We start from the raw sequence: 26739 nt of genomic DNA, 5'->3' as shown, positions 1-26739 counted from the left end.
GTCTGAAGTTTTATGAGTGTCCATTTTGGAAAGCAAAACAAGGAAATCTATTTTCCTACTAGCAGGGCAAAGACCACTGGGCTGAATGGGTCTCTTGTACGTTTTTAAAATAACTTTGAAATCTTTACTGTTTGAGATGCATCTAGAGGCACATGAAAAGGGATCATTCACGAGTTCTCTAAGAGAGGCCACAATATCAGTATTGTTCAAACAGCAGGGCAGTTCCCCCTATCTATCCTGCATACTTATATGACTTCCATCACTGCAATGTCTGAATGTGCACTTTTTCCCACTTCTTAAAAGCCAACATCTCTTCTAAATAGTGGCTTCTAGACTATAGCTATAGAACTGGCTAGGAGCATAGAGGAATTGCTGTCCAGAATTGTATGCGCTGAAACCAATATGATTTTGTCTATGGGCGTTGTACAGCTATAAATTAAGAAGGGCATTGCACTTACTAGGGAAGGTAAGAAGGTGTAGAAGCTATATGTGTTGGTCTCACTTGGTTGCAGGATCATGCACAGGAATTTAAATTTCACTGCTTTTGAGGGGGGTCACGTTCTGTGCCCTTACCATGGCCCCAGGGCCAGAGGAGCTGTCAGCTCCCCCCGCAACTCCAGGGCTGGAAGAGAATGCTTTCCCTGCTGCAGCCCCTGGGGCTGGAGGAACTATTTGTCCCTGTCAATTATTGGGAGGCTTGTCCCTCCTTGTGCAGGCCCCTGCTTGGTAGGAAAAGGCTTCTGATCATCTACAGTCAGGGTACTGGAAAACTGAGTATCCTCTCTGTACAATGGGGCAGAAATTAAAACAGTTTCATTAGCATTAGTATTTTCCTTTACAGGGGAAATCTGTCAGAGATGTATATTGTCATCCAACATTGGCCAACAAAACTGGTGAATTAGAGGGAATTGGGGCTGAAAGATGCCTTTTGTCTCTCTTTCACCTGAAACTGTTATATACCTAAATCAGGCTGAATTGCTCCATCAAACTCATCAATGCATTTACCAATTTGGCCAGGAATCTAAACTCAAAGTTGCTTGGTAAAAATCACCATTGTCTCCTTTTAATGATCAAGTCACCAAGCATATGCTTAGTGGGCTGTAGAAAAATGCAAATAGTTACATATATAGTTTGTCCACAAAGAAATAGAACTGATTCCATTAAATATCAATTATATACTTAGAATAATATAATACAGACTTAGTATAGTAATTCACCAATGCTATTGAAATAAAAGTTCTGTTTAAAGTCCTCAATATGCACCATGTTCACAATGTGTATGCGTGAATATTGTACAAAATATTTTTATTTTAAATGAATGTTTACATTCTAAAGTCAAAGGTCAGGAAATGCCACAATTAAGGATGTCCAGATAACATTAACATGTCCCCTTTATGTATATTTGCACCATGATGCAATCTTAAATTACATGATCACATACTGTTTTTCCATATGATCTTTGCCTGATTCAGTGGACAGAACGGATAGCTTTTCAATATTGGCAAAAGTCTCCATTAATTTGGGTGCCAGTTTGAGACACCTGGGCCTGATTTTTCAGAGTACTTAGCATTTGTCTAGAATTTCATATGTTCAAAGCACAGCTCTCACTTCAATTGCAGTTGTGAGTGCTCATCACTTGTGCAAATCTAGAACTAAACATCTCATGTTGGGCATTCAGAAAATTAGTGGCCACCTGTGAAAAGTTTGAGTTAAAGGACTTGACCAGCATCACAGGGGGACTCAGAGGCAGAGATAGAATCCAGTTCTCCAGGGCAGTTTTCCCATTTAGAGACCCCCCTCATCTAGATCAATTTCTTTGTCAGAATCCCTCTCCAATTTTTTTCATCTCAGTTGTTTTCTTATCTACATATTTTTCAATCAAAATTGTATATATCCTAGAAATTAAACCTGTTCTGGCTTGCTCCCGAGTCAACTCCTCAAATGTGGGTTAAAGGTCTTAAATACTGTATCACAGAGCATATGCACAAGGAAGCAAAATTCAAATTGCATAGGCAATGTTAAGTCTGGCATTTCTTAACGTCTTAGTGCTTGACTTAATAACCTTAGTATTCTCTTAATGTAGTTTTTGTGTGTTTAAAAAAGAAGAAGACATTCCACCATGTGGAAACATATTGGTGCCCACAGGGTTCATCAACAAGGTAGGAGCCTTTAGAGCCACAGCACACACCTCTAGTACTGGATCTAACAGGGTAACTGGTATTCTCTATGTGGACCAGCCACTAGAAGGGGTGGTATGTGTGAAACAGATACGTGCTTGCCAATGAGTTTCACAGATACATGCTTACAACAGAGAAATGTTAGGAGTCAAAATATGGGTTCTCTACTGGATTCTGAGGGGTCATCTGAACTAGTGGGTATAGACTCTTCTTCCCCTGGACACCAGCAGCAGTAGCATTGACAGCACAGGAAGGACTAGCTTCCTGCTCTCAGTTCCAGCATTCTCCAACTACCAGGAAGAGCCATTGCAGGCTAGGGCATGCTTAGTGCTGACAAATTGTTCAGAGAATTTAGCTGCCAGCCTCTGACAGGTATCTACTGCACATGTACAAACTGATTTTCAAAGTCCTATAACTGTACCAAATTTTGGTGGCTTTTAATGGAGACAGCAAAAAACAACTCTCTAATCCTAGGTTGATCTCCCTGTTGATCCCAAGTCAATTCCCTTTCCAAAGCATGCTGTCACTAAGATTCAACAGCTGTAAGAAAGGTTAAACATTAGCAGGAACAATGTATTTTTTCCCAATTCTCATCTAATCTCTGATGTTTTTGCTGAAACTTTCCACACCAAAAAATAATAATAATTAAAAAAAAAATCAGTCTGAGCCAGGCACCCAAACATGGGAAATTTCAGGCCAAATGGCTAAAGTTTCTCAAAATTATAAGCACCTGACAACAGCATTATAATGGAAAATATTAGGAAACTTGGCTGTAGCTTTTGCTGCCAGTGCCATCTATAATAATATATGTATATACAACAGACACAAACATATAGGCACACACATTTTTTGAGGAAGGAAGTATTGACTTTTAGTTCTCTCAGTTTCATTTTTGCCATTTTTAATCATTACTTGTCTGATACGATTATAATCCTGCTTTAGGGTTTTTGTTTTGGTTTGGTTTGGTTTTTTGTTTTTTTTTCCTGGAACCCTTTATTCTGCACTGAAGCAAGCAGTCCTCTTTGCAACCATATGAGATCAGAGAACTTTAAAAGAACCACAGGATTTTTGACAATTTCTCTTCACAAAGCGACTCAGTTATTCATTCGCACCAAAGTGTGAGCTACACATTCCACTGAATTGCTCACATCTGATTGTGTGATGTCATAAAAGAAAATGCTCAGCAGGAACACATCCTGGGTATCATGTGCTAGAAAACACTGATCATTAAAGAGGAAGCACATGCACTCATTAGCATTTTAGTTTCGGGTTTTGAGTTGCTTGCCATTTGAACACATTTAATCCTGAGTAAAAGTCAGCAGCTATTTAATGAAAAAATCATGTATCAGTTTCAGTGAAGATAGAGAAAACACTCATCCTATATAGTGTAGTATATTAAAATACACTTAAAGTTGATCATGAACATACAGAAGAACTATGGCAAGTATTTTAGAAAGCACCTGTTGGTTACAGCAGTGAATACATTTCTCCCAATATAGTAGCAGAAGGATTATAGTAAATATGTCTGCTACATAGTGGTATATCTTTATGATCTTGTATAGTGAAAAAAAAAGTAGTATGTTATGAATACTGGGAATGTCTAGAATGAGTAGCATGTTTAAAAATAGCAGATAAAAAGCATGATATTTAAGTGAACTGCAAAGACACAAGTTCAAGCTTTACAAGAAAACAGAAAATCATTTCAAAACAACTTTTTTTTACAGTATGTCCTAACTGGCTTGTATTACATGTCAGGGGTTTCATCAAATGCTTGTGTGATTCTTTTGGACTTGAATGTAAACATTAAGGAACTATATTACAATGTCTGACCCCACCGTGGGAAATACAGCTAGGTTATGCAGTACAAAGATATATTTAAGCTGAGTTAATCTGCTAGTGTCACAGACAAGTTATCACAAAGTCATTTTATTTCAGCAGAGTTCATTAATTCTCCTCCATATAAGGGCTTTTGACCATGTTCATAACAATATAAATTGAATCTTCTTACTTTTTATTTAACTTACCTATAAAAATTTGCTCTGACCTAAAACTTAGTACACAAGATCTCAGTTACAATTGACTAGTACCACTTTTCTTTTTAAATAAACATATACATTATTTGCCAGCTTTCTGGTGTCATAGGAGTATTTAAAACAGTCATGTCATGGTTTGAAGAGGCATGGGCCAGATCCTCAGCTGGTGTTAACCAGCATGGCTCCATTGAAATAAATGGGACTATACTGATTTACTTTACCTGAGGCTCTGACCCAGTGTCTGGATATGTATTAGTTTCACTGTTGTAGTTCAGAGTCAGTCAAAGGTAAGGCTCAAGTTTGGACTTGATCATATCAAGATCTCACATGTTGAAAGCATAAGATCCCTGCAGTACTCTTGACACTTTGGTCACTTCTGCTGTTCTGGCTCAGTACTTCCCTTCCTCTAAGGTCTTTGGACCTTCTGTGATAAGCAGTCCTATCCTTACATAGTGTAAATTGGCATAGCTGAAGATGTGGTCCAAATACTTCACTTTTTAATAATAGCTACTGGATTTTGAGGTGTGAAAATGTTTGGAGAACTATTTCAAACATTTTTACATTCATGCACTTCACATAGATATGCTAACCTTGGCTATGGCTAGAAGTGAAAGTGACAACACACAATATGGTTGCTTGTACCTCCAGGTAACTCAAGTGCTTCAGAAGACTATGATAACATTTTTGGGGTAAGCATCCAAGGAGTAATCGTGGCTCTACTGAAGTCCTTGCAAAACTCCTATTAATTTTATGGGGCCAGAATTTCACTCTCAGACTTATGAGTGTACTGCTTATGAAACAGAACTTTGAATTTTCCCCTTCACTGGGATTTTAGGCACAAAACTGTGTGTTAAGAGTGAAACTCGACAAAGGGTGCTCAGATAGCCTGTTGATGAGCATGAGATGAAAACATAGATAGACAGATACACTGCAGGGGTTGGTTTATATGTGTAATCTATTTTAACTCTTTATAGTGCAGAGATATGGCAGATTAGAGTGTTCTGTATACAAAGTTTTCAAAATATTGAACATATTGAATATTGAACAACACTTAGGTACAATGGCATGATTGAAGACTAGAATTTGAGCCTTCCATCTGAACACTTGGCTTTTGTGGGTTTCTGATTTAAATTTGGATTTCTTTTGGTAAACTTTGCCATCTCTTTTATTTAATGTGGTTTTGCACCTCTTAAAAGAAAAATTAAGTTTCAGTTTTATTTGAGTCAATAACATGAAGACTGAACTTAAAAAGAAGCCAATGACATTGGTTAAGCTCTGTTTTTCCTTATAAGTTTCTGAGAGCTCTGTATAGGTTAGAGCCAGAAAACCAGCTATGCGACCATAGGTCTGTATGAGATGTAATTAGATTTCAGTAAACAACTCTCTGTGCAATGCTTTGAATATTTAGAGATTATGACTAATTATTAAGTATTATGTAGGACTTTTCATCTGATGAGCTCAGTGGTGGTTTTTTTTCCCATATATTTGAGGGTCAGGAGTTTGCACATTGTAGGAATGATTATTTGTTGGCTATAAGTGTAACTGAACATTTGCAGAGTCAATCACAGGTCTAAGTGTGAAGTATAATTATGTTGAAAACTGACAGGTGAATGTGTGTAATTAAAAAAATCAGAGTTGATTCTTATGAAATCCAAAGGGCAAGTCAGTAGAAAATATTAAATTGTCAATGTCTCTCCTCCACATGCTGTAGTATTGTAACTTCCAATATAATCAACAGTGAGTGGTTAGAAAGCAAAAAGGGCGTTGGGATGGATTCCATTTGCAAAGTTCACAATACGTCTAGGAATAAAGTGCTCTATAGTTTTATCTGTTTATGTATCCTACAAAGATTCATCCTGCCACTGATTGACATTACCATTCCTTTTAAAAGATGCTTTTTTCTGGTGTGCTGAATGGAGTTGCTATACTAAATGGTCAGGGAGGAGAGAACTGAAATGCCCTCAAAGGTTTAATTAAATCTTCTAAATAGGCATTCTATTATAGTCTTCATTTTGACCTAGTGGAGAGGAATTTTGTTTAACAGAGTAAGGGGTGCATCTGTATGATGCCTTCCACTTTTCTGAAGCTGGTTAATCTCCATAAATATTTAGATAAAGGTACCTAACTGAAAGAGAGGCATTGCATAACTACTAAATACTATAGGCAGACTCACTGAAATAACAAAGTGCTTCTATTTGTATAAACATGTTTAAACATGAGCTTCCAGTGTAACACCCTGGCCAAAAGGGACTAATGCAATCCTAGGATATATAAACAGAAATACTGAGTGTGAGTAGGGAACCTATATTATTTCTATATTTGGTACTGATATGACCATTACTGGAGTACTGTGTCTAGTTCTGGTGTCCACAGTTCAAAATCAATGATGTTGATAAATTGGAGAGGGTTCAGAGAAGAGCCACAAGAATGATTAAAGGATTGAAAAACAAGACTTATAGTGATAGACTTCAGGACCTCCATCTGTTTAGTTTAACTAAAAGAAGGTTAAGGGGTAACTGGATCATACAGAACAAATATTTGATAGAGGAATCTTCGGTCTAGCAGACAAAGGCATAATAAGATCGAATGACAGGAAGTTGAAGCAAGACAAATTCAGACTAGAAATATGGTGCAAATTGTTAACAGTGAGGGTAATTAATGACTGGTACGATTTACCATGGGTTGGGGAAGATTCTACATCACTGGGAATTTTAAAATCAAAATTGGATATTTTTCTAAAAGATGTTATAGCTCAAATGAATTAATTCAGGGATGCTCTATGACCTGTTTCAAAGAGGAGGTTTGACCAAATGATCACAGTAGCACCAATGAATCTATGACCAATGTAATCTCCTTAAGAAAAATATCTCACAAATCCTTACAGTAGTATTTATCTTCAATTTCCTGCCCTTCCTATATGTGCAGCTTTTTCACTGACAATAAGAGAAATTCCACACATGTACACAGAGTAAAATACCAACATAGGGAACTACAGTAGAACTGCATTCAGCCGACCATCCATATTAACCAAACAACCAGCGCACATGGGTCCAGAAGTGGGCAATCTTTCCTGTGGCTTTTAGATAATCTCTCTGGATTATCTGAATTTTTGATTATGTTATCTGGTCCTGGTCCCAGTTACATTGGATAAACATGTTTCTGCTGTACTGTGAAGATCTAAGCAGAGAATGTTGTGCTTCATACAACTCACACTCTATCCTTCCAAGTGACCTTTTACATTCTTATATGAACAGATCAGTACATCTGCCTATTGCACAGTCCAAGTATTTGGGGAGTTAATTTGCTTTAACATTGCTGGGGTCACGGTTAAAATTTTGCATTGGAAGTGTAAGGTGGATGAATTTGGGTCACGTATTTCTTTTTAATATCTGTTGGAGATGGAAGTGGAAGGTATGTGGATTTTAAATAACTCCCTCTTCATTTCCTCAAAAATTTTGCCTTCAAGACCTTCCACATACCAGTAGTTATTATTCTCTAAGGGGAATTTTCTCCCCCAAAAGCCTCCAATAACTTTATTTTTAATTTGTGTAGACTTTCTTTATTGAAAGGCCCTGGCTGAAATTGGAACAGGCTTTTGGGTTAACATTACTTGGGTAGTTCAATGCTGCATATTTTCATTAAATGCTTCCTTAATTATTCCATTAGTAAATAAAGACTTTGTTAGGGAACAGGGAGTGTCAATAGGGTATACCTAACATCCAGAAAAGTATTATAATTTCCATAGAATTATTCTCCTATGTCCCTTATATCCTGGTGAGGTAACAGGCCACCTGCACCAGTGAGTAAGCAGAACCAACTTAACATCTCCCAGTAGAACCAACAACAGCTGCTAAAAGGATGGGTTTGCAGATGTACATCACCCACTCAGACTGAACATTGTCTTCCAGCAAAATTGCAAAAATACATTTAATATCCAAATGACATTATTGGGGGGCCATTGGAAATGGAACCCTTGACTAAGAAATGAGATTATTTTAAAATGTTCTAATACTTTATTCTTATCTTTCCCTATATTTGTGCAAATTTTACTGGACATATATGTGTGTCTCCAACCTTGCCCCTCCACACCAGTCACCAAGTCCACCCCTCAATAGCATGAATCCATATTTCCATGGAGAGCGCTCCGCACAGTCCTTGGCAAAGGGAACAGTGCTGCAGAGGCTGCTCAGCATAGGAAAATCCATGCATAGAAGTTTCCCTTGGCATACAGACACTGGAGTAGTAATCATGGTACCTGAAGATTCCTCAGTGGGAACAGAGAAGGTTTTGTAGAACTTCAGGACAGATTCAAGGCTTTGGATCATGTTTTTTTTCCCCATGAGTTCGTATTTGGACGTATTTACTGATTTTAGTAATAACCTTGATTACATTAGGTACATACTTTTTTAAGAGGGGACATTGATGAAAGCAAAAGCAATTCAAGAAGTTTTGTTTGGGGATCTAAAACATTCTTCCATTGTGCTATGTTGATAAGAACACTCATTTTAAAGAAGTGAGATCAATATGAAATTAGTCATTTTCACAAATTGGAAACTAGCTCACTTTCAGATCTTTTATGCCTGTTAAACTAGTGTACACTATACAGTATCAACAAGCACCCAGCCAATTAGATGCACTGTAACACTTGTAAGAAAGAGGATCAGAAATCCACTCCGTGTTGTGTCCTGAAGTTCCTGAGCTTTACTTCTTATCTTATGCCTTAATGGAAAAGAGATGGAGTAAAAATACTTGTTACAGCAGGGACCAGCCCTTCTTGAATATGTGGAAAGCACCTAGCACATAGTGGGAGCTACCATAGATAAATTAATAATAAAAATACTAGATACAATATGAACATTTTATACATTTTTGGTAAATGAACCTTAGGACATAATTCCTGTGAAGAATAGGTGAAAGCACCAACACTACCAAAGGAGATGGAGTCCGTGACAGAGAGAGATCTTTTGTAACTTTCAAGAAAGATGAGGCCAGTCCTTTTAATGACTTCCAATAATTCCTTGTTATTTACACTTAATGTACATCTTCAAGAAGAGAAACAGCTGTATTGTATGGGGAATGGGTGTGACCCCTATATTTAAGTTGCCTTACACTTTCCAGATTTCTATAAAAGGACTTGGCAAACTTTCAAAAGAGCTGAACACCCCGTTTTCACATCCAGAACAATAGGAACTTCTCAGTCCTGAGCTGTTTTGAAAATTAGGCTAAGTTATGTAGGTGCCTAAATGCAACCTGAGTTGAGTTGAAAGTCTGGCTCATAAGGGTGGACAGATAAAAGAAAAAGAAAAAAAAAGAAAAAACTTGATCTGATTTTCCATTCCATTATACTAGTTTTATACTAGTGTGACTCTGTTGACTTCAGCAGAGTCACACACCCAGTTTATCTCAGTAACAGAGAATCAGACCCAAAACTCATACTGGCAAAACCATAATCTGTGTGTGTGCGCACATGCAAACACAATGTAATTAGAATAGCACACGGTGTTTTCTTCTGTAGCTTGTTACTTTGCTACTTCAGTGTCCCCTCACCACCACTACCCCAAAGGAGAAAATAGAGCTCTGGCTAGTTTATTTAGCACATGTAGTTGTAACACCTGGGAAAACTATATGGTGTTAAAAGCCTTCAGACTCGTAAGTCACCTGCGTGGTGTATTTGGTCTGCTGTTGATTATTCTAATCTCTAATAAAAAATGTGAATACAGAATTGCTAATACTTTTCTCTTTATGACTGTACCTTTACAATTCTCTACACATTTAAAGAAGAGGTAAAATAAGTATTCTGCATGTTAGTGAAACATAAGTTTGCAAAATAGGGAAACAAGCTGAAAAAAGGCTCCCAAACGAACAAAGTTATAAGGCAAACTAAAAATGTGGGTGTTTCCCACACCACAAAGGCATTGCCAGCAAGACACAGATGTGTGCAGTATATGAGCCAATGGAAAAAAGAAAAGTGAGCAAAGATACTGCTTTTGAATACTCCAGAATGGCTTAAAGTGGGCTAGGCCAAAAAAGAGAATAAGTTTGTATATGAATGTGAGTGTATATGTGACCTAGCCAAAAGTGATGTTGCACTGTCCAATTTAAGTGGTGATTACAATATAGGCCATCCCCACCCTTGAAATATTTTCCTGTTCTTTCCAGGGCTCACTGCTTCAAGCAGTAGGGCTCTAATGGATGTACAGGATACAGGGACTCATGCACTAGGATTGGACCCTGTGCATATTGCTGATTGAAAACAAATAGTATTAGTTTAATTGTCTATTTTTTGAGCTTTGTACTCTTATTTCTGAGTCAGGCAGATCCACATCAGACACTATTCCCTTGTTTTAATAAAATAGTTCTACAATGGTTACATTAATGGTCCACAATAATACATTAGATAGTAGTGATACTGCTATGCTTTGGGTGATCGCTATAGAATTCTGTGCTATAGTTGGATACAATAATAACAGCTGCTATAGAAAAACCTAAAGGCTGGGTCTCCATTGGGTACATTTCTGACAAGCCTCCCTGATGCAATAGGGATGTGCTCTTCGATGAATACATTAAGAAAGACCATATCACTCTACATTAGAAAGCATTGCTCTGTCCTTTTAAACGGAACTGTGTCATTAGGGTATATTCAAGTAAGCTGTCAGAGACCTAAAACTTTATTATGAACTTATTAAAAATCGAATAGTTGAGTAGTGACTGATGTGACACAACAAGAAATATACTCTTCCCAGAATGAAGTTAGATGTATTAGATATTTTAAATGACAATCACAGAATTGACTCCAGAGTCTGATCTATTTGATCTATTTGCTGGATTTTTTCTGTTGCATATTTATTACAGTTTTGTCCAGTCTAATGTGAAATGCCAAGTGATAGGCGTTCTTGTATTCTACTGGTAGACAGTTTCACAAGCCAATACATGTTAGTCAGGTGCTTTCACTGATATTCTGGCTAAACTTTCCCCATCCTAATAATCTGTTTTACTGAAAGGAGGCTGTTAAAAATGGTATCTTCTTTCTCAACAGATCTGTTCCTTGTGTGTATTCAGAGTATCATATGCTTATTCTAGTGACCAGCTAAATTTTTACTGCATTCCAGACCTCTTGGCACTACATAACTTAAATGAGAATGAGCTCTATGCTATTCCATCTTGTTTAACAACAGCAGAATTGTTTACTATTTTTGCATTAATTATACCTGGAGGTTTAATTTGTAAGGTTGCTTATAAGGGTGGCTGTTCAACTTTTATTAGTGATAATGATCTATAAGAGGGAAAGAACCAAACCTGACTTTCAGATCTCAGGTTTGTATTTTGGGATTTGTAAAACAAACAAAAAACTTTACTTGCAAGCAAAGCACATTAGAAATCACTGTGGCCTAAAATTTACAAAACTCTACAATACTATTTTTACATCACTTTTTGGAGTTGACCTACACTTCAAAAAATTGCAATGCCTGATAGCATTGAAGTGTGTTTGTACTAAGGAAATTATATGTGGCATTCCATGGCTAGTTAGTTTCAGTAACTGCCAGAACAAATTTTCTCAGTTTGCAAGTTGAAATTTTTTTCTAGCTGCTAGCCCTGTGAGCTCAATGAGAAACCTGAAAGTCAAGCTATGTTCACTCTTCTCATGCATCACACCTATAATAAAGTTTCTACAGATAAAGTCTTAGAGTAGTTATACCTTTGTTAACTAATTTCCCTTAGCTGTGCTGCAATTGGAGCTCAATAAGTGAATTAGAACAGAACCCAGCTCAATCTCCAAAGATGTGTTGGCTAGCATAAATAAAAGAAATAAAAATCTATTTATATCACTAAAATAAACATATGTAATTTGGAAATATACACAGGGAGCAGATCTGTATTAAGCAAGAAGATACCATATTTACAAAGACACCTCCATACTTCACTTTGAGGAATCCAGAACATAGCATGGCTGTTTAACAGATACAGGCATGTAGGCAGTAATCACATTCTTTGTGTATGTTCTTTTAAGGTAAGGAAACTTTGCAGATTTTTGTCTGTGTGCAGTGAGCTTCAGAAGAAGGCATACTAATCAAATGCAGAGATTTATCAGAGCTTCATATAAATATAAACAAATATACTGCTTTATTAGTCATTATTACTTGTCTTATGAGTACCTTGCAGTTCAATTTAAACTTGGAAGTGGAGAAAGTATTGTCTGCCAACCAAAGGAGATGAAAGCTAGTCTTAGTAATAGCAAAACCAATCATAATAAATAGACATATTCTATATGGTGAGTCACTGATGAGTTTCAATCCCACATGAGCTATTCCCATAAGTCTACTAACTGCTGGTATTAGGTATTGTCATTCATTTGTGGAGAAGTGTCTGCTGTAGTTATTTATTTCTATAGAGCAGCGGTTCTCAAGCTGTGGGTCATGACCCCATTATAATGGGGTCTCCAGGGCTGGCACTAGACTAGTTGGGGCCCAGGGCCAGAGCCCACTCACTGCTTAGGGTCAAAGCCGAAGCTCGAGCCCCACTGCCTGGGTGTTGGAGCTCAGATTTTGGCTTTGACCTCCTCTCCCGCCCCCACCCGGGGTGGTGGGGATTGGGCAAGCTCAGGTTTCGGTTCCCCCTCCTGGGATCATGTTTTTGTTGTTAGAAGGAGGTCACGGTGCAATGAAGTTTGAGATCCCCATTATAGAGTACTAAAATGCCACAATGTTTCCCATAAAAAGTAGACAATTAATATCTACAGTGCTTTATTTGTTACAGCAGATTTTAATATCTATCTTCTTTAGCATTACACAAAATAATTAGGTGTATCATGTTTGTGATATTACTGAATATTTCTTAGAGATGGATGAGTCCTAACTACAATAGATCTGTATCTGAATTATGAACCCCCTAAATTTTGAGCGGTATTTACATGTGGGGACTTGGTTGGATCCATTTCCAGTATCCACAGTAAGCCTTGCCATTTGGTATTTTTTAAAGACTACAAACAAAAATAAAAGCATGCATTTTTGATAAGCAATTTTTAAAAATATAAAGATAAAAGACCTGATTTTTAGAAACAGCCTCCCATTTTGTGGGAACAACTTTGCAGGCTCCATTAAATAAAATATAATTTGGACACTGCTATCTGATTGTGATCATGGAGCAGGTTCGTTTCTAAATGACAGAAGTTTTGCCCGAGTTTATGTGTGTCCAAATGGGGGGCTGAGGGGCCAGGCGGCTTTGGAACCAGGTCTCAAAATCAGCCCCAGATATTGTTGAATTTTAAGAAAGAAGATTTATATTATTACAGAAACTTTTGGGCACTCTGAAAATTAATTTCATTGTCAAGCATACAGACTCATTGGTAGCACTAGATTTTGGCATGGCATGTGTTTGCATCTATCTAATATATGGGCAATGAAGGATTTATTATGTGGTTACCTATTCATCCCTGGCTTTTAATAAAGAGCTCTGTTTTGTAGATGATGTGATAAATTCTGAAGTGATGATTGAAAATACTGTTTAGCATATAGACTACCTGAATGTAAAGATTGTATAATATGTTGAGCCATTACTGTGGGATTCCGAAACCAAAATCTTTGTTTAAAAAACAATTATGGTTGTGAAGTGACAAAAATGTATGATTTTTATAAAATGGGCTGACCAACACTTTGGGGAATTAGTGACAATGGTGCAAAGTTGTTCACTGGTAGCCTGATCCTGCACACATTTATATGTACACCTCTGTTGGTAGAATTGGGCCCATGTTTGATGTTCCTGTGGAAATCAATTTGCCTACCTGGAAATCTTGAGTACTATATTTCCTGAACTGGTTCTGTTAGGATTGCCAACCTGCACGGTTTCGCCAGGTGTCTCCCAGAATCGGACTCTCTCTCGGAGGCTACTGAAGCCAAACCAGGAGATTTTAGGCTGCTAAAAGTCTGCTGGCGCACTGGGGCTAAGGCAGGCTCCCTGCCTGCCGTGGCCACACGCTGTTCCCAGAAGTGGCTGGCAGGTCCCTGAAGCCCCTGGTGGAGGGGACCAGGAGGTCTCCACCCGCTGCCTTCACGCTGAGCGCTGACTTGGCGGCACCCATTGGCCATGAAGCCCAGCCAATGGAACTGTGGGGGCAGTGCCTGTGGGCGGAGGCAATGTGCAAAGCCGCCTGGCCCCTCAGCCCCCCAACCAGGGGCCACAGGGACGTCGTGCTGGCCATTTCTGTGAGAAACGTGGGGCCAGGGCAGGCGCCACTGTGCTGCTGACTGGGAGCCACCTGAGGTAAGTGCCGCCTGGCCAGAGCCCTCACCTCGTCCCACACCCCAACCCCCTGCCCCAGCCCTGAGCCCCCTCCTGCACCCAAACTCCCTCCCACACCCCAACCTACTGCCCCAGCCTGATCCCCCTTCAGCACCCAAACTCCCTCCCAGAGCCTGCACCCCAACCCCCTGCCCCAGCCCCCTCCTGCATCTTCAGCACCCAAACTCCCTCCCAGAGCCTGCACCCCAACCCCTGCACCCCAACCCTCTGCCTGAGGCACAGCCTGGAGCTCCTTCCCATATTCTGAACCCCTTGGCCCCAGCCCAGAGCCCGCATCCTCTCCCTGCCCCAGCCTGATGAAAGTGAGAGCGAGTGATGGAGGGAGAGGTGATGTAGTGAGTGGGGCAGGGCCTCAGAATAGGAGGGGCAGGGATGGGGCCTCGGGGCAGGGTAGGGGTTGGGGCAAGGGTATTTGGGTTTGTGTGATTAGACAGTTGGCAACCCTAAGTTCTGTTCAGCTAGAATACCCTGTAACTTTAATTATATCTGTTATGCTAATGAGGAACATCATCCTTCTTAATAGTTAGGGCTAAAGTATTTTCTGTAAAGGAAGTAGGGCACAAAAAGTTTGGAGATTTGGTGTTTGTGTCAGGTCTATATGACATGTATCATGTTTGTTACAATGCAAAGACTGCACTCCCTGAGACATAAGCAGATAGAGCGCTACTTTCCACTCTTGGTGTGAAGCAAAGCTGTGTCTCAGCCTATTTTAACCCTATCACTAGCTACTTAAATAAACATGGAGTTCAGAGATCCATACCACTCTTGATTGAAACAACATTGAGGAGTGGAAGTTGGTTGAGGTCTCTTAGAACTTTTGTAATTGCAAAATTATTCTCATCTGTTTGTACGTTTGAATAAAAAGTATTTGGGGCTGTTGGGGTGTCAGTTCAAAGAATAACTGTGGTTAGCCAAGGCAAGAAGAAGGCAATTAAAGTAATGTTCATGGATATACTGAAAGCTTAAAAATGGGAATACCTTAAAACAAACTTTTCTAGACTGGGAGGGAAAGAAAGTGAGGACTCCAAGAATGTATTAACCAGTATCTTATTGAATCTTCTAACAGTTCTCTAAAGTTGTATTAAAATGCAATTATTGTCAGAAAACTGACTGTAAAAATTACATTTCAGGGCTCCCGATTTGTTCTTCATCAATGACTCCCCCGTATCAAACTTGCTCAATTTGCAAGTCAAAACAAGAATGGACTATAAGGCTAACCTGAAATCACAACCTATTGTCTGAAAGCCAGGCTGTGTTCTTATTGCTTCATATACTATCACCTACACTAATGGTTCTGGAATCATAGTTTACAGTTCTGTTGAGGAATCAGAAGCAAAATGGAATTTACTTTTTACTTCTGCAGCTAAGTTTAACAGATGTGGCATGCAAGACACAGGCTGTAAGGAGTAGACATATGAAGTAATTAGGTGACATTTTTATAGTTTCTTTTTTGACCATAATCACGCTTTAAAAAACTACCATTAGGGCTATTATATTTATGAAATATGCTTAGACTCCCAACTATATATACACACCACATAAAAATAACTAAGACACATTAGGTGACAGAGGCTGCAAGTGTTCCCAATAAATTAGTTCATATTTTTATAGCCACAGTCTCCTGATCCCACTATAATGGGCATACGATAGCTACGAAATATGTCTCGGTAACATCATAAAGTGTGTCAAGAAACCTTGATTTAATTTTTTTGTAGATAGGTGTTGCTGAATGTTCAGTCTAAGTCCCTTTTTTTTTTCCAATTTAATCTCCAGGACTTTCTATTAGGGTAGAATTTGCTTCTTTCAAATAGTTCAGTGTTTGAGCTGAAAGTTGAAAGATGAACTCAACTTTTTTATAGTTCATCTCTAGACAGATCTTGATTTGTGTTAAATTCCCTGATAAAGTTGAATTTCTTATCAAGGTATTTTTGCATAAGGAATGTAAATTATATTGTTTAAGTGCCTCCTCCTGCACAAAAATTATGCCCAGGGGTAAAGATACTCACATTCAATTGTTTTCAGGATTTGGCCCTAAATGACCCAGTTTGTTTTTACCTTCTATGATGTCAAATGATCCCAAGTAAATTCCATTAACATCTTAGAAAATGGCAGAAATAATGGCCATATTCTGATTTTACAGTGGTGTAAATATAGAGTAATTCCATTGACTTCATTGTTGTTACTCCAGATTTACTCTAGTGTAAATATATTTATTTTAAAAAGTGTTAGCTAGCATATTATTTGTAGAAAAAAGGGACCTAGGAAAGAGATTATTCATCACTCTCTATATACCATAGTAGCTCCTGAAAACTGTTTGATCAATCCATAAGGAACTTATGTTATCAATGTTTGTTTTCCGTAGCCTTAGCTTAGTGTAATTTGTTTTGGGTGAAGCATTGACATCTAGATTTTTGGCACATGTTCTCACCTTTAAAAACATTGCCCACGTGTTAAAAGAGACTGGGTAGGTTTTAGAGAAAATGTCTTCAATGTGCACTTCTTGAAAGCAAACAGAAAGTTTTTGTTCATTTTATAAAATATTATTTTCAAATAGTAGAAGGAGAGCTGCAGTCATGGGAGATATGCAGAATAATTTAAGGGCTTCCTCCTTATTTATTTGCATTCCTATTCAGGTGAAAAGAGGGACAGAAATATAATCTCTAGGCTAAGCACCTTTTAATCAGCTAATAATTTATCCCCCGTGTGCTTTGTGGATAGAAAAGTGTCAATAAATCTTATTGTAAAATGTGTGAATGTGCAAATGATGCCTGTTCAAAGAAAACAAAATTCATTGCATTTACCAGCTTACCTACAGGTTTGTATACTAAGACGAGGGTGAATCATTTTTTGATATGCTTTACAATTAGATGATGTAAACAATACATATTTTAAATAGGTTAAAGCTTTTCTTTTATCTATGCAATCTTCATCAGCTTTTTTTAGTTGAAAACTTAAAGCCAATCTGCAGAAGACACTGGCAACATGTCATTTTGCCCATTTTTGTTAGAAATTTAACTAGACAGATCAAAACATTGCTTGCCAAGTTATTAACTTAAAATGTGTTGTTTACTTTAATGTTTCAAGATTTATGAAATATTAAAAACAAACACACACACAGCCAAGATGGTGACTCACAAAAACACGGTTTGGAACTTTCCATTTTCCTAACCTATTAAGAAAAAATCATTAATTTTTTTCTGGGATTGCTCATTTTACAGGCAGAATTGTCATCCTTATATTGCTCTTGCTCTGTGCTTCTTTTCCTGTCATCTACAGCTGTGCTTGGTATCTGTGCAATGTGCTGGACCAACCATGGCAGTAGACATCATGATGACCTTTACTGAGGAAGTATATTTTAGAGAAACTTTAACATAAAATATACTAATAGATAAGTTTTAAAAAAATTAAGAAAAAACAAACAAGGACTCATTGTTGTGACATCAGCATTTTCTTGAAATTACACTTCATCCCAGACAAATACCTTCTTTGGCGCACTTGTTGAATGTTTTTGCTCACATTCTTTCATTAAGGCAGTCCCCTCCAGACACACGCGTAGTGTTTAATCCTCTATGGATGCTTTCATTGCTACTTATATGTAGTGTACAAAATCCAGTTTTATGTTAAGTAGGTGGGTTGCTGATCTGTCAGCATGCCATTCTGGATCGGGCCTTTATGAATTGTTTTTAAGCACCAAAGTGGACAATGAAAGCTTTATAGCAATGCTCCAATTAGCAGTAATCATTCTTGTTAAACTTTGGAAAAGAGCTGTAGTATGTGATGAATGTAAAGTATTCATTCCCTTTTTCTCCCCTCTCTGCATTCTCACTCTAGTACATTTTGTAAATAGCCTTAAATTGCTTGTTATTTCTGTTCATATTGCAGATTGAGAATGTTGATGTCTGCCTTAGCTTTCTGGCAGCCAGAGGAGTAAATGTTCAAGGTCTTTCTGCTGAAGGTAAGAAAAATACATCATCAACACAGATAATGGGATTCCTTTCTGAAAACTAATTTTCTTAATACAGATTACTTGCAACTAAAGACCAAACTGAAGCTACATTGAACTGCATTGAAATACACACACACACATATATACATATAGAGACGGGGGACAGAGACAGACGTGGTTTAAACTTCCTTTCCTGTTTAATTAAAAATTAAATCAGAAAATTCAATATGTATATGAAACTTGGGGCAATAATTTAAATTAGTAATTTACTTTACTGTATGTTGGTTCCTTTGACTTCAGTGAACGGTGATCCCTACTTTGCAAGATTTGCTAATTGTTCAGTTTTGCCTTAGCACAATTTACTGAAAGGTAGAAGGCCAAGTTCTCTTTTATCAGAGATGGCAAATGCAATCGTGTTTCATTGTATAAGGTACACAGCAAGAAATCTTTGAATGAGATCTTCTGTTCTATATTAAAGTTAACAGAGAGTTCTTATCTCTCACTATCTCCATCTCGATATGATCTTAGTAGAACAGTAACATTGCTATGTAAGTGCGCACAAAAGTACAGCATATGGTGTCTTTGTCACATTATTACTCAGTTATCTGCTTAGGGGAAATTACTTCTTTAATTCAGAGTATTACATATTTAGTGCTGATATCATCTATTCTCTATTATATCTATCCATCTGCTAACGAGAATACTTAGCATTTATATCATGCCTTTCATCTGAGGCTCTCAAAGTACTTTACACATTGAATTGACTGTAAAGTATAATTTGGATATGAAATCATGGTGTTTTACGCTATCAAATGAGAGAAAAGCCAATCATTTATTTAAAGAATAGTATATCATATCTACAGCATGCAGTAGCATGTTCTAGATGCAAACACCTTCTTAATTCTATTCTTTGTTTAATAACAATGATCAGTGCACACTGAAATTCACTCCTGCATCTCTAACTTCTGCTTTGTTTGGATAACACACTGTCAGTACCCATAGCCTATTAAAAGAATAATATTAAAAGCAGAAATATTTATTTAAGACTTTATCAGTCTTTGAAGCCTAATTCTTCTTAAAATGGTGAATACACATCTCACAGTCTTTTTTTTTTTTGAAATTCGTATTTTAATGCAATTGTCTGTTTTTTAAATATTAAAAAAATACATTTTATTGATAAAATATTCTCACTGTTTGCAGCAGACAGATGGCTTTTCTAACTATTTTAAAGAAAGAAGGGTTTGATCCAGTATTTCCAAGACTGTTATTTAAGCCAGTGGGAGTTTTCAGTGCTCAAGTAGTGCAGGATCAGGGTGTTAGTATATAGAGATTCTGGGTGAAATTTTGGCCCCGTTAAGTCAATGGCAAAACTCCCATTGACTTCAGTGACAACAGGATTTCACTCTCTGTTTACTAGAGTAGCAAACACATTACAGATATTGCATTATCATCTAGAGTTCTATAATCACTGCATTTTGATTATTATTTATATAGGACATTCCCTGGGGCTGTCATGAGCCAATAATTCATAATGTATATTAGAAAACAGGGATGCTGAATTAAATGCTCTAATAAGAGACAGTCCACTGGGGTCACTGAAGGCATCCTTTAAAACAAACAAACAAACACAAACAAACAAACAATGTTGCTAACTGAATCTAGCAATACTTGAAAGGCAAAGCCACGGATATACCCTTCTCTTTGATTACATAATGCACTAGCATTTTTGTCCTGCTTAAGTCAGTATACAGCAAAATGGAGAAGTTCTAAAATGACATATAATGTATTGTCATTATATCTTAATTTCTGTAGATTTTTGGTAACGTTGTCCCTGTTTATTTTAAATTCTGTTGTGTCCTTAGTTTTGGTGTTTCACTATAAAATAATTATTTTGTATTAGAAAACATCTAAATTCTCTCCTAGCAATTCTGTGTTCTGTTGAAACCATAAATAATAATGATAATAAAAAAATAAGGCACAAAGTTCCTTCCAAAGAACACTGATGACACGAACTTTGAGTATTAAAATAAGGTTAAAAATCCTGGGGCAATATTATGCTCTCAGTCACACTAGTATAAATCTGGAGTAAGTCCTTTGAGACTATTGAGTTAAATGAATTTACTCTAGATTTACATCAGCGTGACTGAGAGCAGAAGGTTGACTCCCTTAAGTTTATTTCTTTAGCATGAACTAAATGTAGTACTGTACTACCATTCCTCTTTAGGAGAGGTAATTAAGGAAAAGCGAAATGTAATTCATCCGTTTTTCCTTAATAAATGCAACTTGAACTTTTAAGAGACTCTTGCACTCATTTGTCAGAATATTTATGTTTAAAGCTCGTTATCTGGATTTTATAAACTAGTAAGTCTGTTTCTTGTAATAGGCTTTGGTGAATGGTGGGTTATTCATCAGTGCATGCTGCAAACAGTCACAGGAGCAGTAAAACCTAATATCTTAACAAAGGGTTTCACAACCAGCTGCCACCTGATTTGACATTTGAAAAAGGAGATATTGAACAGAAGTAATTTTCAAAACTGTATTGTACAATCACCACTGGAGAACCCAAAGGCTAATAAAGAATAAAACAGTAGCAGCAAAAGGTAATCTTTTTTTTTTTTCAAGTGTAAATATATACACATCTAGAAAATGCTTTTGGGTTCTTCAGTGGTCGGAGAATCTTAGCAACTTCACAGGTCTGAAAGTATGGTAATAAAAATAATTCTTTTCATTCTCTGAGTTTTTTCCAAAATCCCTGCATTATGAAGTACACACCTAGCTACACATATTTTGGGGTCCTATTCTAGCACCCTGGTTTTAGCTGTTCAATTTTTTTAACTTTCACTTTCTACTGGGAAAAAATTAACTATAATGCTACTGCCAGCAATTTGAGTTATAACATTATTTAATCTGATTATCTAAGGGGGAGACAAGATGATCACATCATTATTCAACATTGCATCAGGTGTAATCAGAAAATAAGTTGGAAACTGTTAGGGAGAATTTATTAGGAGGGGGGCAACTGTGGGCTATGATTCATCATTTTCTGTTAAAGGAAATGGTTTTGCAAAAAACCCTTTTCTAGTACATAGTAAATAGTTCCGGAAATGATAAGAAATAATTATTCATGTTACTCATGGCCTGTTAGCTCATTTTGACATACAGATTCTGCCTTTCTACAGAAACTTGTGAAAAGCTGTTGGTTTCATCAAACTGATAAAAGATAAAGTTCAAAACTGATCATATCCTGCTTTAGAAGTAAAAATAAATATGATTTAAGATGGAAGTGGTAGGTGAGTGGGTGTGTTTAGCTTAAAAACAGATGGAGTTTGTTTTTTCAAAGAGAAGATTCTTCTTTTATTGATCATTTCAGGTCACAAAATGTAGCCTGCTGCTATAAAATGACCAATAAACAAACCAATATCAGGTACAGAAAATAATTTTAAAGTAGAATTATGCTTAAAACGTCATCTGTGAGGTTGTCTTTTGGAAGCATGTTCTTTTTGTTTCACTGTTGTTTTTTAAATGGAGCCCACTTGCCTGAACAACAAGCCCAGTCTGACTTTAAAAGACATGGGTTCCGAAAAGAACATCACATGTAGGAAATATTCTTCTGTACAGCTCTGGTGGTTCCATGGGAAGCTAAAGATCCTATGGCAATTTTCATAGTGTTCTGTTCAAATTCCCTCTCATTAAAATAGGCTCTAATATCTAAGGCAGTGTTTGCTATTGTTTAATGGAACAAATGCAAGTTGACTGCTATGTTTTGCCAACACATTCGTGTATGTGCCAGTAGCTGAATTATTCCTTCTTAAAGAGAAAGAAAATAGTGTGCTAAGGATATGACTGCAAAAATGCTTATATAAATTCTGTTCTAAAAAATTCATTAAGAAGTGCTGTAAAGCTCCTGCACTTTAATACATCTAAATTGGCAGGCATAATAGAGGAACTAGAATCTCCCACACGTCCTTGCAAGACAATTTAGTTTCTTGTGCTCAGTACTGTCCATTCCTAGGCCACTACCCTTTTCTCCATCAGATCTTTCCACAATACATTATACATCCACAGTGCATACTAGAATACGTTAGGAGTAATTACAGCAGAGATGTAAAATTAAATTCTGAACTAGAAGGAAAGAGGATTGCAACCACCTTTGTGGAAGGATTATTTATTGCAGTTTTGATGCAGTATGTCTTGGGGTTGGGGAACTGTTTTGTCCAATTCACATTCTCTAGCAGTGTGGACAATGGCTGAAAAATGGGGATATAGGGCTCAATCCTCTGAAATGCTTGATCTCTCCAGCTGGACAGCATAGCTAGCTCATATACAGTCTTTCCTGCAAACCCTGCACAGAGGTTCTATCAGAGTGTTGTGCCTGTGATGACCCCAAATTGATTAGTAACTTGCTAGTTTTCAAATATTTCTCAACTATTTTGGGCTTTATCCTGAGATATTTTTTTCTATAAAGATATTTTAACTACATTTTAATCAAACCTTGTTGGATTGGGAGAATTTTGTTTAAGAAATATAAGTAACTTTTTTGCAGCTGTACTCCTGTCCCCCGTACCTCTCACAAGTCTTTATACTGATTTTAGGCAGAGGGAATGCATTGATTTCACATTCGCTGCAGATCACTTGAGCTCTTTAGGGCTGTATTGTGTTAGAAACTCTACCTGTGTTTGTGTTCATGTATGTTCATGTCTAATCATGGTAGACAGATGTGTAGTACAGTGTTAAGAACAATCTGCTACCATGTTTGCAAACCTCCAGTAATGGAGATGCTACATAAGAAGTAATGACTTATAATTAAGCAGTAATTTGCAATAACAATCCAGTTAAGCAATAGTGATACCTAATATGATGCTTGAATACACATAAACACAAGTATATATACATTTATCTATATGTGTATATAAACACACACACATATAGATACACACCTACACATACAAAAGTGAGAGTCTAACCCTGGTGTTTTCACTTTTTTTTTAATAGAAATAAGGAATGGAAATTTGAAAGCCATTTTAGGACTGTTTTTCAGTTTGTCTCGGTACAAACAGCAGCAGCACCATCAGCAACAATACTACCAGTCTTTGGTAGAGTTACAACAGCACGTCTCTCATTCTTCCCCTCCCGCTGAAATCAGCCAGTCCAAAACACAGCAAGATATGCAGTCCAGGTAAGTCAAAGTATTTTTCTCAGCTAAAAGGGCCTTTTTATTTGTCTGTTTAAAAAAAGGCCTCACACTCTCTCTGTTTGGACAGAAATTTGTAGAGGGTCAAGACCAGAAAAAGCTTGTCACTAACTAACTATTTAAAAGCCTTTAGCATTTTACGTAGCTATTACTTTGCTATACATAAGTGCACCATCGATATTTTATGTGCCGAGGTGGTATAGTAGTTGTATTCCTTTGGAGCAGAGCTGGATGAATAGTGAATGTTTATCACCAATATTTGGTTGAATTTTTTAATATTTTTTGACTGTGTTCATGCACTTTTGTGTTTGCTGTGTAAATGTTCTGGAAGGTGACTTTAACTGGCCTGGATGTTACAGGGAACAGCACATTATACGTGAATATTAGAAAATACCCATGGAAAGCAAAATGATGAATTTGTTCACAGGAGTATCTCACCGGAACCTTAATTCTTAGTGCTAAACTCATCCACTTGGGGAAAAGAAACAATACTGAGTCATATGTGTGCCTAAGCAAAACCAGCTAACACACCTCATATGTAGTATATTGACCACTTGCAATGAATTTCACATGCCTACTCTCAACAGTGAGAGGCATTTGCCTAACTATGCAGTGAATAATTCCAAATAATGAATAAACAAGAAAAATATGAAGCTATTGGAAAACAGTTCACAATAAACAAGCTCCCCTATGCTTTATTTTCAGTGAATTATGTACACAGTCTGCGTGAGTAGTTTACACTTTTTTTTCTTTTAAAGGGTCAGAAGGCTTTTCTCAGTGTTTTGTCGTAAGGGTTTGGTTTAAGTGTTAGGTATTGAAACCCATCGAATTCACAGCGATGGAGTTTTTAGCTGTTGCACTCTAATGGTTTCACAGTGTAGCTGAAAAACATATTATGAAAGGGTTGTTATATATTGACCGGGACATGCGAACTATTTTTTAAACACAAATATGTCCTTCATTTGAAAACACATTAACGCTATTAACTTTACTGGAAAAAGCAAAAGATAGTACAGACAGCACATACATAAACTCATCTGAACTGCAGCCTTTAGACCAGAGCGTTAATCTTGTAAAAGTTCAGTTTTGTTTTGCTTCATCTATTTGTTTGTTTGTTCAAATGATAGCTGCTTAATATGTGAACAACGGCACCTGGAAAAATATGATACGTTTCACTCAATACTAGATTGTAGAAGTATCAGAATGCACTAAAAATGTGTTGGTACTTATATTCATTCACATGTACAAATCTTTAAACGGTTTTGTCCCCCCTACATTAATGTTTAGGATAAATGTGTTTCCTCATCTGCTGAGAAATCATCTACCAGATTTCAGCTCAGTGGAAATATTTGCCTTGAAATTATGAATGCAGTAAAAAGTTTGCAGTGGAAGTGCTGGTTGGGGCATTTTGACTGTCTTATCTCATTTGAAAGGCTAAGAAAATTCAGAAATCATATTGTTTAGACTTGCCTTGGATATCAGTTTCAAAAGCACTGATCTTTTTTTGCCTTCCACTGAAAATTAAACTATATGCAGTTGTTTTTTTTTCTTGCAGAGCTCTAATTTAAACACAAAACTGATCCTGAAGGATGCTGAGCATCCTCAACTCCCATGGAAATCACCTGATAGTTGAGACTGCGCACCACCTCACAGGAGGCAGTCAGTATCTCGTAATATTGGGCCCTATGTACCTTTGCTTTTCACAAAATAAAGACTTTGTTTTTTTCAGTTTTGCCTTTCCCCTTGTGCTGGAAGTGACTTTGAATGAGGCTCCCCATGTACTCAATGTTCAGCACTCTGACAAATAGTATGCCTTTGCTGTTGATACACTTTACACCTTGTATAATAAAAGAATTGGAAGGTTTATTATAAAGCAAGTTGTCAGGCATAGGCAGCAGTATGTCTGTATTCCTTCCTCCGCTTCAGCACTACTTTACATGCAGCATGTACATATGTATTTGTCTGAGAGACTTTGAAGGGAAAATCAAAATGTTATAAAGGATTTGGAAGAGGGTTATTACATTCTGTTATCCTGTCCTTTGCTCAACAGCAGCAGGTAAAGGCTTAATTTTAGACAGGGTGCCTTTCATTAGTAGTCGTCCAAGATTTCAACGTTTTTTGAACCGGCCGTCTCCCTGTGCTTCTTTTCTCCATTGCTACAACTTGAACTGCCTTGTGGTGTCTTTTTGGAGTACTGGCATGATGCTAGTGTTCCTAGCCAAAATAGTGGATCAAAAGATGGATACAATAAGTGCAAAGGTCCTCCCCTGGGTTCTGTTGACTATGTATGCCTCCTTATGTTGAGAGCCATGATTATGATATATTCAGAGCCCTGATGTCTCATGCCTTCTTGAAGGATAAGAGGTACAAAGAGTTGAAGCAAGTTTAGCTGGAAGTCCTGTCCAAGTGAGGGGTCACTACTTCACTTAGGGTATGTCTACACTGCAACTAAAAATGTGTGGCTGGTCCATGCCTACTGACTCAGGCTTGCAGGATTCTGGGTAAGGGATTGTTTAATTGCGGTGCAGATGTCTGGGCTTAGGCTGGAGCCTGGGCTCTAGGATCCTGCAAGGTGAGAGGGTCCCAGAGCTTGGGCTGCTGCCTGAGCCCAAACATCTACACCTCAATTAAACAGCCCCGTAGCCCAAGACCCACAAGCCCGAGAAAGCTGGCACGGGCCAGCCATGGGTGCCTAATTGCAGTGTAGACAAACCCTTTGTGTCCTCTGCCTGAGATCCTATTGGCTGTATTGCTTCATTCCTTTACTAAATCTGTGCACAGTTGAGATTTGGTACCTGAATTTCCCTTGTATCACCTCTATCGTTTCCCATTTGGTTAACAGAAAACAAGAATTCAGTTATTATATTCACACTTACAGAAATTTGATCTCATTCCCCCAGAGATCACCTGCAATCCCATCCATCTCTTGAACTTTTTATGAAGGAGATAACATTACAACATCTCTTAGTATTTTGCAGAATAGTTTTAGTGACCAAGACTCAGGCACTTGGTTCTGAATGCCTTCTAGATCAAAGATTACCTTTAATATTTCCCTAGAAATACTTGCCTTTATCTTGTTCTGCTAGTAGTTTAAGA

The 26739-nt window shown here is 37.4% G+C and overlaps 1 protein-coding gene across 3 annotated transcripts in view; it reads left to right on the top strand.

The window, feature by feature from the left end:
- Positions 1-26739, top strand: part of NAV3 (neuron navigator 3) — an 862925-nt gene that overhangs the window by 612786 nt on the left and 223400 nt on the right. For 2 of the 3 annotated variants that reach the window (XM_039497831.1, XM_039497841.1), the window contains 2 exons: positions 18389-18461; positions 23445-23628. In XM_039497831.1, coding sequence (XP_039353765.1) covers positions 18389-18461; positions 23445-23628 — 257 coding nt within the window. Of the gene's footprint in view, positions 1-18388; positions 18462-20934; positions 21053-23444; positions 23629-26739 lie in introns of those variants that run through there. The other variant, XM_039497851.1, reaches the window with a different exon arrangement.

Source organism: Mauremys reevesii, linkage group 1 (assembly GCF_016161935.1).
Source record: "Mauremys reevesii isolate NIE-2019 linkage group 1, ASM1616193v1, whole genome shotgun sequence".
Lineage (NCBI taxonomy): Eukaryota > Metazoa > Chordata > Testudines > Geoemydidae > Mauremys > Mauremys reevesii.
This window is presented reverse-complemented; position numbering and strand designations above follow the sequence as displayed.